Source organism: Anopheles merus, chromosome 3L (assembly GCF_017562075.2).
Source record: "Anopheles merus strain MAF chromosome 3L, AmerM5.1, whole genome shotgun sequence".
Taxonomy (NCBI): domain Eukaryota; kingdom Metazoa; phylum Arthropoda; class Insecta; order Diptera; family Culicidae; genus Anopheles; species Anopheles merus.
This window is the reverse complement of record NC_054085.1, coordinates 5,702,126-5,714,867: the sequence shown is the minus strand read 5'-3', so window position 1 is coordinate 5,714,867 and position 12,742 is coordinate 5,702,126. Positions and strand designations below refer to the sequence as shown.

At 40.5% G+C, this 12,742-nt stretch overlaps 2 protein-coding genes across 2 annotated transcripts; both read left to right on the top strand.

Annotated features, from left to right (window-relative positions):
* The first annotated feature begins 483 nt into the window (after nt 1-483).
* On the top strand, nt 484-1,880 carry LOC121599938 (PRADC1-like protein). The gene is made up of 3 exons (XM_041928091.1): nt 484-1,079; nt 1,162-1,417; nt 1,522-1,880. Exons 1-3 carry the CDS (start codon nt 953-955, stop codon nt 1,814-1,816), a joined length of 678 nt encoding a protein of 225 aa, XP_041784025.1. The 5' UTR covers nt 484-952; the 3' UTR covers nt 1,817-1,880.
* Nucleotides 1,881-1,917: 37 nt separating this feature from the next.
* LOC121599937 (alpha-L-iduronidase) lies at nt 1,918-4,823 on the top strand. Its single transcript, XM_041928090.1, has 7 exons — nt 1,918-2,261; nt 2,616-2,800; nt 2,875-2,970; nt 3,041-3,377; nt 3,438-4,259; nt 4,327-4,490; nt 4,666-4,823. The coding sequence occupies exons 1-7, from the start codon at nt 1,918-1,920 to the stop codon at nt 4,803-4,805; spliced, it is 2,088 nt and encodes a 695-aa protein (XP_041784024.1). The 3' UTR covers nt 4,806-4,823.
* The last annotated feature ends 7,919 nt before the right edge of the window (nt 4,824-12,742 follow it).

Below are 12,742 nucleotides of genomic sequence, written 5' to 3'. Positions count from 1 at the left end.
TATACAGGTACTATATAGTCCCAGCTTCGCCCGTCGAGACAGGTTCTTTGAGGTGAAGTGATTCCACAACAAGTGGTTTATCTATTTATTTATCGGAAACATTTTTTTGTAATAATCGTTAGCCAGATCGATTGTCTAAAATCCTTTATGATAAACGTTTATGAAACTAAAACCATTGCAGTTGAGTCGCAAAACATACTTTTTATATGCTGAAAAACCGACGAGAATGTATTGATTGGTAGCGGAATGAAGTGATGGCATAAAATGATTTATTTTCATTTTCATTTATTTTCATTTTAGGTAATTTATTCATGGCAACTTGTTTTTAGTCTTCTATCCATTCCAGTAATCGTTTCCTTGAAGCGTTTTATCAAGCGTTTCTATCTAGCCTAAAGTTCAGTAGAGCAACGTATTTCGAAATAGAATTTAAAATTTTCGAACTTGATCTGACAGCTGTTAGCGTTTGACATTGCTGGCATTTGTTTACAAACATTGCAAAAGCAAAAACGCGTGGAAAATCGAAAAAGAGTGCAATCAATATCGGAACAATTTGGAAAGTTTTACGACGAAAAATATAGAAATCAAAAAGCGAGACGACGAGCAGTTGTCGTTGGCGTAGTTGATCATTTTCATATTTTGTTTGTTCGCTAAACTGTATCTAAAAATTATCGCTCTTTTTTCGCTGGCATCATCGCCCCAGGAGCGTGGTTGTAGCTGATACAAGATTACACTATCGTCATTTAGATAATCGTCCCACCGAACTTGAGACGCTTGTGTTATCTTTTGCCGTACGAAAAGCGCAATGCGTGGCATGTAGAGGGATCGAATATTTGAGAGTTTACTTTGCCAGTGAGTGACGATCGTCGGCGTTTAGGTGAACGCAAGTGCGAAAACCGAGTGGTGTGCTGTTTCCGGTAGGTTAACAACGTAAGAAGCACCGGCAAGAATAGTAATGACGCGCCACGCTTTATCCGTTGTGGTGCCTCAGGTCCTGCGAATATGGCGCCGGCAAGCGGGACTACACTTCGTCGTTAGTACGTTCTGCTGGTTCACGTTGATATCATTCGTATGGTGCGGTGGTAAGTTTCCCGATTTCCCCGCAGATGGATTCGTTTAGCCACCCTGCCCTGATGCATTCTATTTGCTTTGACTCTCTTCTAGCTAACAATCTTCACATGAACGATGGCGTACGTACGCAGGACATCATTGCAGGTGATGTGTTTTTCGAAATTCTAGAACCTTCGGCCTTGGAGTACACGTATAGGTTGCGACCAGCGAAAGATTTCGGTGGCACGTTTGGCATTTCATACAAATCTCCGCAAGGGAAGCTGGTGCCGGCGATTCCAGCGGATGCGTGCTCTGAAAAATTCGAAAACGCCGATGAGCTAGAGGGCAATATTGCACTCGTCGAGCGGGGGTAAGCACTATGAAGCACTGGCCGACCCCAGTTTGGGTGTGTGAAAGGGGGAGGATACTCCTTCGCTTCAACATTGATAATTGATAAATTTCGTCTATTTGTAGCCACTGCTCGTTTCTAACCAAAGCCATCAACGTGGAAGCGATAGGCGGTGCAGCCATAATTGTGACCGAGTATGATACGGAGATCGATGACTTTGACTACTACATCGAGATGGTGCATGACAATACCGACCGCGATACCGACATTCCGGCTGGATTTTTGCACGGCAAGAATGGAATAATTATTCGCCAGACGCTTAAAAAGATGAACCTACCGTACGCGATCGTGAACATTCCGGTCAATCTCACCTTCATACAGCCGCACATGATAAATCAACCGCCTTGGTTGCCTTGGTAAACGAGCCATAAAGCGGTGGTAACTTGATATTTTATCGGCTCGGCAACCGACAACACCATCTGCCGAAAACCGAACAAAGCAAACCAGTGTTGAACACAAAGATGACTGAAACAATGAGGACGCTAATGCTGCTGTTGGGGAAAATGTTACTATCATGGCTCTGGTTGGCGGAGAGTCGCCATGTGCTGGAGTGCTGTAGCACATGGGATGTTGCAACGAGACTGAACATTCACTCGGTAACACTTGCACGAAAAGATCTGACGCCGGCTCGTTTAATGAAACCGTTTTGGACTAGCACCGGATTGTGTCCACCGGAGCCGCGCAATGCAAGTGGAGCTTTTTTGGTATCGCAAGACACGTTCACAAACCTGGAGCTGATTGGCTCTCTGTCGGCTCGTGGTATTAGCCATGTGCGGATCCATTGGCTTCTAGAGCTTCTTGAAGTGTAAGTTACACGGCGTGTTCCGTACCGTCTTTACGACATTTTGTACTATTGGATCTAAAACCTTCCTAATCGTAACATCACATTAACTTGAATGGCTTAAAAATGGAACGATAATTTGAATTTTCTTTTCAAAAACCAACGATTGCAAGCAGTGTAAGCCATATATCTCCGATTTCCCAAGACCATCCAGAGTACGAGTATGCATGATAGGGTATTACACAGCAGCTGATTGTGATAACTTTGTTGTAAAATATATTCTTTTAATGACGATATGCTTTTATCTGCACGTGCTAGTCTTGAAAGAAATTAATCTTCTTTAATTTCACTTCGTTCAAATAATTTGTACTATTCCAGTTCGGAGGAAAGGAACCAGTTTCGATATAACTTTACCGCGTTAGATATGTTGATGGATCATCTGCACAATGTAGAACTGTATCCTGGATTTGAGATGATGGGCATACCGAAAGGTTATTCTGAACTGTCCTGCAGGGAAACATTTTGGACGGATTTAGTACAACAGCTAGTGGAAAGATATACAGGTTTGCTTGAAATTGGAATCCTTTACTGTGGAGCGATGTGATAAAAAATATGCTGTTATACTTGTTTTACCCAGATCGGTACGGGTTGCAGTACGTAGCTGGATGGAGATTTGAAACGTGGAATGAACCCGACTTACGAAGCTACAATTTGTTGAACTTTACCGTAAATGGTAGGTTCCTTTCCAAAGCAAACTTCCGACGATTGACAAGAGTTTCATAATCCCTTTTCATTAATTTCAGACTATTTATCGTACGTATTTGCCATCCGTAAAGGTTTGGATGTTATGAGTCAAAGATTTAGTGCTTTAAATTTGGGTAATGATCTTATGAAAAGGGTGAAGTTTCCTTTGTACGGTCCAGCGGGTCTATTTAAATCAGCGGAACATCATCCTTTCTGCTGGACAGTGCTGGAAGTTTGTAATTCAACCACTCCACACAGCTGTCCATTCGAGACGATCACCTTTCATCGTAAGGGAAGCGGACGTTGGGCTTCCGAAGTGCTCGACGGTGGTCGTCAGTTGCTGGAAGATGTGTTGAAACGGTTCCCAAATGTTAAACGTCTAAGCTTTGGCAATGAGTGAGTTTTTACATTAATTTCATGTAAGCTTCCAACTATATACTCTTCCTTTCGTTTTAGTGAAGCCGATCCAATCGCTGGTTGGTCCACGGCCCGTCCGTTTCAGGCGGATGTGCGTTACGCAGCTATGCTTTTTTCGATCGTTACTCAGCATTGGTCCGCAATTACCGACGGGGATGACTTTGGACAGCACTTACAGTTTCTGTCCCACGATAATGCATTCCTCAGCTACTATCCGTACGTGTTCGAGCAGCGCACACTGTTTGCACGGTTTCAGATGAATCTTACCAATCCGCCACATGTGCAGTTCGTGGTAAAGCCAGTGTTTTCTGCACTAGGAATGCTAGCGAACTTGGCACCACTCGCTGGGCCAACACATTACCTAGAGGGTAATGTTTCATACTTAGCCTCGATTGATGAACATATGACGTATCTTTGCTTGCTAGCATCACGATCGAACGATAGCTTCCCATTGCATAAGAAACGATCGCATTTGAATATTTCCATCCCTACCGATATGTTGGTCGGAACTCGCCTCAGCTACCTGGTAGAAGCTGTTCAGGACGGTCGAAACGATCCATTTCGTGTGTGGCTGTGGCAAGGCAAGCCACCTTACCCAACGTCCGAGCAGCTTGCTGCTATGCGTGAAGTTCAGCTTCCAAGCGTTTTGCTGGCAGGATCACAGAATGTTAAGCGTGAAAAAGGATCGTCAAATATTAATTTTTCCTTAAACATGCGCGCTCCTTGGATTGTTAGCGTACGGGTATGCAGTGATGATTATGCTCTCCCTGGACAAGTTTACGGTGTGCGTGTAAGGATGGTGTTTCAGGATGAAGTGTTAATACATTGGAAATTATGCACGGATGGATCGCAAGATCATCGGTATGTGTAAGTGTAGATGTATAGTTAATAACCTTGTTTTAATCAATTGCTTGCCCTTTTACTGTAGGTGTATTCGTACATATCAGATTTGGTTTAAATCTTCACGCTCAACTGATGCTAAAGGCAATCACAAATGGTGTATTATTAATAGCTTGAAACATACACCTTTCATGTTTTATCAGTATGCAAGTAACATCAGGCATCTAAGTGAAAAAAGAAACACCAGTTCTGGTTAGTATGAATCTTTTTTTATTTTGCATTGCTCTCGTTAATATATGAACTGTTTACGTTTTGAATAAATGCATCTGATGTATGCATTCAATGGCATCAACAGTAAACCAGTCGAAAGGCATCCTGAAATCGAATACATTTATAATTTTACTTATATCTTCTATTCCCTCAACAGTATGCTCTGGTGTGATGGGATACTACAAGGTGCGTGCTGTTGATTTTTTTGGTCGGAAAGGGCCATTTTCTTCGCCGGTTCATTATGGCACCAACACAACGTTTCACTTTGGTTCATCAAAGGATAAATATATCCACTAACATGACGAAGACAAAACGGTAATGACATGTGCAAACAATGTCCATTTTTCATGCTATAAAATGATTCAATTAAGGTATATTATAGCAGTACGGAACCGTCTGCTCCACTAGCTCCACGATATATTATTTACATCTAATATCGACAACACGCCAGACGTTATCGTTTTTATTACAAGTAATTTTCATCAATTGATTTATCTTTATCATTAAGCTTCATTTATTAAATTATTCTCGTTTTAATCCAACAAAAATGTTATTAAAAACGTTTGTTTTCAATAGCGATTCAAACGATTAGCGCGTTTCTCGTTTCTCAATGGGATTATAATAAATCCTTTTGGAAACCAATCGATAATGGATTGCAATCGTAATCCCAATCGATTTGCAACCGAATTCCAATGGAATCGCTATTGAATCCCAATCGAAACTTATAAACGGGATTCCATTCGATCGAATCTTTGTAGGAATTAAATCTTCGAAACTTCCTACTCCCGAACCGCCCAACACTATTACATTTCGTATTGTCCTCCACTTCCAACATTCATTATAGTAATATGGATTGAGGTAAGTTTCATTAAGGTCGAACTCGAGGTTAAATTTCACGTATGAAAAACTTACATTATATCTACACGACAATAAAATGAGCATTTGAAACAGAAGCGATTATTTTAAAAATAATTCTCATTTTTTGCAGCATGAAAGGACGGCTTCATTAAGAAGCGATATTGCAGATTTGTTGTTTTCATTCATCACAATTTGACATACTCTGTTACCGATCCTTAACTGACGACGCTTTACAATTAGTTTTAATATATGAGAATCGCCAATTTCTAACTTTCTTACCTGTATGATACAATTACAGAAAAACAATAATCGCATCCGATGGAGCACAGACACGGATCTCAAAAGTTTGCCGACCGCTGAATGTAGGCAATCCAATAGTGCCATACCGAAGGCTACTGTGCATTAGTGATGGGTAAATTCAACACCCGGAGAATCGGAATCCCTTTCGAATGACTCCAACAAAATCAGAAAAGACCTCAGAAGCCGTTTGGAGCCGGAATCGTCGGAGCCGCCGGAGCCGTCTGAGGCAGGCCAAGACCTCAAAGCGAATTTAGCGACGGATAAGTCACTACAAGTACAAGATTTGCCAGTGCATCCCGCCGTGCCAGTTTCGACCGAAGCTGTTGCGGATAAGCCTCAACCATAGACTTCGGGTATGTATGTAACGATCAACGAACGACGGTTGAAGTTATTAAAGTAATTTAATATGTCTATTGACTATCTTCTGCATTTTTTATCAATCTAGTGCGTCCTGCCGTGCCAGTTTCGACCGAATCTGTTGCAGATTCATTCAATCGTTAACGGTTTGTTTTGGAATAGAACTGTGTTGATGATTTGTATACAATTGTAGATAGCTTTATGTCGTAAACCCGGTATGTCCTATGGTGGTATCGTGCAGGACGAGGGTTTGGTGAATGAAAAGCCCTACGAAGGAGACATCTTGCAGGACGGTCTGCGGAATTGGACTTTTGAGGCAAACTGGCTTACGGGAATCTTGTGTACACGGTAAAGCCGCAGCTTTCGCGATAACCATCGCGGATGCAGCAGCACGTGCTTTCGTGAAAAGTAAGACAAAGAAACCCCCGAAGAACGGATAGAAATTTTCGATAAGGAATGTACCGGAACCATATCAATCATCCTACGCCACTTGATAAACTCACCAAATGTGATTGTCGCAAGACTGCGAGGAATAGGCGTCGGATGTCATCAGATATTCTGCAGCTTAGGCTTCCGTCTGACTTCAAACTTCGATTGCGGGACCTTAGGTACATGGAGCACTGGAAGACTTCCGAGTCCAAAATACTGCTGCAGGTCGCCGGAGTCGCCGTTTTAAGAGATAACCTGACATGTTTTCCACATCGTACTACCTTACAAAATGGGCATATGCCGACGAGTTGTTGAGCCAGTTTGTGGCAGACTATGCTAATGTGTAGCATTTAAGTCTTATTTAAATTTACTTTTTTTGCATAAAATTTACTTAAATTTACTTTAGCATAGCTAAAAGTGTCCTCAACTACGTGAGAGTTTTCGGATAATTGGCCTAAAGAACTGTCCAGGTTGCTGCACAGTCAGTGGATACGTAAAAATGTAGGTGCTCGGCATGTTCAATGTCAAATGAAAATAGAGGAATCGTAACAAGAGTATACTTACATAATGTGTACACGGACGGAACTGATTTGGTTGACTCGAGCAAAGGTGACAAAACAGCGTTGCGAATAGCGGAATCCCTTATACATACTAATCTAAATTTATGAAATTCCTGTTTGAGGTTAGAATTACAGTTAATCGATTTCCACGGATTACAGTTTGAGAAATGGCAACGCCACATAAATGTGGCACCTGAAACTTTATATCAAGTGATGTAAAACATTTTGAATCATTTACTATATTTTAAATATATTTTTTTTCTTGTACAAAAATTAAGTTAAAAATTCCTATGACGCTAGATAGCTACATGTTCACCACGACTGATTATCTTTCAAATTCATGCGCACGGTTTAGCTAGTTTATCCGCCCCAGATAGTCGACGTTGTACTGTATAATCCTTAGTCCACTTTAATTTTCAATATTCATTAATGACATAGGTTCCTATATTCCTGGAGGCCATAAGTTGCTCTATGCTAATTACCTTAAGCTTTATGATCATGTAAATGAGTTAGCAAATTGTGAAAGACTCCAAACCGCTTTGTCTCACTTTAACAACTAATGCATGTTAAAAGCAATGTTTGTGAATGTGAATAAAGGTGCAGCAATGTCCATTTGCAGAATACTAGCACTGCTTGAGTATAGGTACAGCATTAGTGGTAGTTTAATTCCTAGTTCTGATTTTTTTGTGACATTCGCCTACAAATAGATGACAAATTAACGTTCCAGACTTATTTTGAAAACAGGTTATACAAAGCCATTGGTTTGTTACACGTGCAACTGAGGATTTCGGCTATTTTATCGCTATTTTATAGCATTTACTCCTTTTAGCTATTTTATCGCATTTCATTGTCAAGTAATGTTTCCTGTCCTTCCTAAAGAACTAGGTGTTAACTGTTTGATCTAAAAACGTTACAGCATAGGCGTAGAGCTTATCAATGCCGCTTCTTATATAAGTTAATATGTGGTTCCATTGGTGCACCCTCTATGCTACCTTATATTAGTTTGATTGACCACTTAGATCCAGAACATTATTAGCAGCTGGCTTATTTTCCGTAGTGTTAGACTGTAGGAACCCACTTTCCACCATGCATAGACCCTGTAACGCTTTAGGTAATAGGGTATATTTTGATACTAATTTTTAAATTAACTTAAATTAAAGATTGCAGGTGCTAGGTACCTTTTGACCAGGATAAATTAGTTTCTAACAAAATAGGTATAAGGAATAAGGTTTAAGTATGGGTTTGGCTCGTTAAAGTCAGAAAATTATTTAAATAAATACGAAAGACGATAGCGGAACTTGGGGCAAGTGTGCCACCTTAAGCTTTTCAAGTTATAACTCACTAAAACGTGTTTTTCAAAAGCCGATTTAAATCTCATAACCATTATACATCTATTTCCTCACATATAAATGAGTTTCGCTTGAAAAAAGTGCAAACAAAACAGTTTTTGAAGCGTTTTAAAAAGGGTCCAAAAAGACGTTGTTTTTTTGGGCTATGGGGCAAGAGTGCCACTCGTATGGGGCAAGACGGCAACCTGGTTAAAATATCCGTGTTTCTTAGATAATTGGAAATTATTACGTTTGTACCACTAGTGTATATATTCCTACATGTATTTAGTCACCAATGAACCCTTTTTGACCACCAACTGTACCACAATATGGTTTGTTACTGTTCTGTTTTTCTGGCGTGGAATCCGCTCACAATAGCGCACCATTCCGCAGCACGCTACAACAATGTTTACATTTTTGACAGCTCGTGCCTATGAAAGATAGTGGCACACTTGCCCCAAATAGAGATGGATCTTTTGCCCCAAATGTTGTAACTTTTTTGAAATGGAATTTTTCAGTGACAAAAAGAAAGTTTTTTTCAACTAACCCCACAAAAAATTTCGCATGATTTTTGAGAGCTTATTTGGTTGGATTAAAAAATTATAATATTCTGATCTATTTTGAAACTCAATATAAATCAGTTTAAAACAATGGGAAATATCGATTGGTCTATATGAAAATAGGGTCAGAATTCCTAGTCATTGGAAACCAACCAACTGTATACACAATTGATCATTAAACTCAAGTTTTTAAGGACAAATGCTTGGTGGCACTTTTACCCCGTATGGCACACTTGCCCCAAATTCCGCTACATACAATTATGGTAAAAATAAAGACATTCGACCGAACGGAACTGTTTTAGTATAAAATTTTGATTTTGTAACAGTAATCGTTAACATTTTTGGTCCACTATTGCCATCAAATCAAAGGGCCGGTCTGGTGGTACAGTCGTCAATTCGCACGACGTTACAACATGCCCGTCATGGGTTCAAGTCCCGAATAGACCCTGCTCCCATACGTAGCACTGACTATCCTGCTATGGTAACAATAAGTCACTGAAAGGCTAAGCTCACTTCACTAGTGAGTACAGGCAGGCCTTGACCGACGGCGGTTGTTGTGCCAAAGGAGAAGAGATTGTCATCAAATAATTATTTAAATGGTAGTTCCACAGAAATGCATTACTAATTCCTGTGAAAGAATACACCAAATAAAGAGTCAACCAGAAAAAATAGAATATTACAATAAACTGATAATTCTAACCAATATATAGAACCTAAATATTGCAGGGTTTTCCAAGTCAGTTTCGAATGTAAACGTTGTTATTCACCGCATGCAAGGTTAATCCTCATCAATCTGATATTTCATTTCAATGTTCACAATTTCTTCAGCATGATTTTCAACACGTCTGTAGCTGGATTGAGTTTGACAGTTCTTTGTGATGTGTTGAAAATCATGTGTAAGAACTGAAATTGCTGGTTGATTTAGTTTTCAAGTAGGTGATATCTTATACAGTAGGGCCGGTCTGGTGGTACAGTCGTCAACTCGTACGACTTAACAACACGCCCGTCATGGGTTCAAGCCCCGAATAGACCGTGCCCCCATACTATCCTGCTAGGCCGTAGGACTGACTATCCTGCTATTATGGTAACAATAAGTCACTGAAACCCAAGCTCACTTCACTAGTGGGTTCAAGCAGGCCTTGATCGACAGCGGTTGTTGTGCCAAACAAGAATAAGAAGAAGATTAGAAATTGACTCGGAAACCCCTGTATGATGCAAATGAAATATCATAGTGACGTGGAATATCATTTTGCACGCGGTGAAAATCAATGTTAACATTCGAAAGTGATTTGGAAAACTCTGTATTAATTTCTAATTTCTTCACCATGAGTTTCAACACTTGAACGGTGAACAGGTGATGAGATCCGGCTTCTCAAACCCCTGTGTAAAAATGATTGATATAAGATATTTTCTTCTTCTTCTTTGGCACAACAACCGCTGCCGGTCAAGGCCTGCCTGTACCCACTAAAGAAGTGAGCTTGGCTGTCAGTGACTTGTTATTACCATAGCAGCATAGTCAGTCCTAGTGTTGGGAATTTCGTTAAAAAAAGGAACGGAACGGAACTAGTTCATTTTTCAAAAAGAACGGAACGTGAACCTGGGGTGCAAAAGTACCGACCCACAGCTTAGAAGCCAAACTGTCATCCGGGGGGGGGGGGGGGGGGGGGGGGGGGGATATAAAGCATGCATTTATTATCTAGTATTTTTTAACTTATCAGATGCGACGACCATTTTCGGCGAAAGCCTTCCTGTACCACTAATAAGCTTGGCTATCAGTAACTTAAATGCCCATAGCAGGATAATCATCCCAGTGTATGGGGGCACGATCCATTCGAGGCTTTTACCCATGCCGATGTTATTGAGTGGTACGAGTTGACGATTGTATCACGAGATTGACTAATTATTTGAATTTCACTTACTATTTAAAACAAATATTTTTTTTTCACATAAATCGTTTACACGGCGCTCAAACGGTTGTCGAATGGAACAGAATGCTTCAAATCGAATGGCAAAATATTGGAATCATGCCGAGTGCCAAGATCAAGTGGATATCGTGGCATAAAACATAAATACATCTTTTCCAACCCGTTCTGCCATATGAGTACAGATTTAAATTTAATAAATATTATTTGTCTAGTTAAGATAAGCTGAATTATAACAAAAAGTATAATAGATGTTACAAATTGCACCATAATACCAAATGCAACACCATTTTTGGTTTCGCTTATCAGGATTTTTATAAACGATACGCGACGAAGTGCTATGAATATTCCTGTAAGCATTGGAGAGTGCACAGGCAACACATACTGTGTGCGAGAAAGAGTGAACATGCAGCAAGCAACAGCCGGACAAAGCCGGTTTTTTCAAAGAACGGAACGCACTAACGATAGCACCTTGCTAACAATATTGAAACGGCAAAGACCGGAACGGAGTGAACGGAAAGAACGAATTGAACGGAACGGAATGAACGGAAAGAACGAAATGAACGGAACGGAACGGAACGGAATGAACGGAATGAACGGAATGAACGGAATGAACGGGATGAACGGAACGGAACGGAATGAACGGAAAGAACGGAAAGAACGGAATGAACGGAACGGAACGATTTTGTATAAAGGATCGGACCGGAACGGCCTACATAAAGAACGGAACTTGTTTACTAGGTTCGGACCGGAACGGCCAACACTAGTCAGTCCTACGTATGGGGGCACGGTCTATTCGGGACTTGAACCCATGACGGGCGTGTTTTTAAGTCGTGCGAGTTGACGACTGTACCACCAGACCGGCCCTACTGTAAAAGATATCACCTACTTGAAAACTAAATCAACCACCAAAGGTATATTAAACCATTCGATGAGTCATCGATACCATCATTACTGTCACTAATTAATATTTGTGCGGAAAATTGCAGTGTGCGCGTGCCAAGCGCTTGTTGCATGGTGTTGCATCCGCACAATCCTTCCGTGACGAGGTAAACGTGGCCTGATTGATGTGATAGAGATGCACAGACAACAGCCCCAATTAGTGGACTAATTAGTAGGTCGGAGAGCAAAGGTCGCTTTTGCTCCTGCGAAAGTGACCAATGGACTGTGCTGTAATTGTTGGTGGTGTGTAGAAAATGTGCAGTTTATTGTTTACTGTTTCGTTTGTTTTACAGCAATTAGTATGAGAATTGTGAGCATGTTTTGTGATCGTTTTACTATGTATGCAGTATAATATTCAATGCAGCACAAATGCGGTATTTTTTATCTGTTTAGGTTTTTGTTTGCTTTGATAACAAACTTTATCATAGGTCGCTACCATTTGCACCTATTTTTCGTATAATAATATATTTTCATCTGTTTTTAAAACAATCTCATTTAAGTTTCCCTTTTTGTGAGATTGAGCCTGCTATTACGGATAATTATAGTGCACGCTTAACTATTCGCGTGCCTTTACCCAAAGTATGGTGCATTAGCGTGATAATTACAATTTAATCGGTGCGTTCTGCTTGCGTTGTGCTGGACAGTAAGTGGACAGTATGAAGAATATTGCCGCAAAAAAGGGTCACGTATTCTTTGTTGCGAAGAAGAGTACAAGGTTTTCCTCGAAATGTGACATTCATCGGGGGTCATTTGCGTGTATGTGTGTGTCTATGTGTAAGTTTTTTTGCGGAAACAATTTTGAAAATATGCCTAGAAGGGTGAAAAACAATCGCAAGACAGGAAATAGCTTTCGAGCGAGCGTCACTTCACTCGCCACAACGGTGACGGGGGCAAAAGAATGAGCAGCATAATCGTTCAAATGTTCATCCAACTCGTGACGAACAGTGGTTTTGCAATTGCACTTTGAATGACATTCTT

What these genes read in the sequence shown, in the direction of transcription:
- LOC121599938 (XM_041928091.1), top strand. Translation starts at nt 953, where the DNA reads ATGACGCGCCACGCTTTATCCGTTGTGGTGCCTCAGGTCCTGCGAATA. An exon ending in ATCATTCGTATGGTGCGGTG is followed by an intron (nt 1,080 to 1,161) that starts GTAAGTTTCCCG and finishes ACTCTCTTCTAG; the next exon opens with CTAACAATCTTCACATGAAC. An exon ending in ATTGCACTCGTCGAGCGGGG is followed by an intron (nt 1,418 to 1,521) that starts GTAAGCACTATG and finishes GTCTATTTGTAG; the next exon opens with CCACTGCTCGTTTCTAACCA.
- LOC121599937 (XM_041928090.1), top strand. Translation starts at nt 1,918, where the DNA reads ATGACTGAAACAATGAGGACGCTAATGCTGCTGTTGGGGAAAATGTTA. An exon ending in CGTCTAAGCTTTGGCAATGA is followed by an intron (nt 3,378 to 3,437) that starts GTGAGTTTTTAC and finishes CTTTCGTTTTAG; the next exon opens with TGAAGCCGATCCAATCGCTG. An exon ending in AAAAAGAAACACCAGTTCTG is followed by an intron (nt 4,491 to 4,665) that starts GTTAGTATGAAT and finishes TTCCCTCAACAG; the next exon opens with TATGCTCTGGTGTGATGGGA.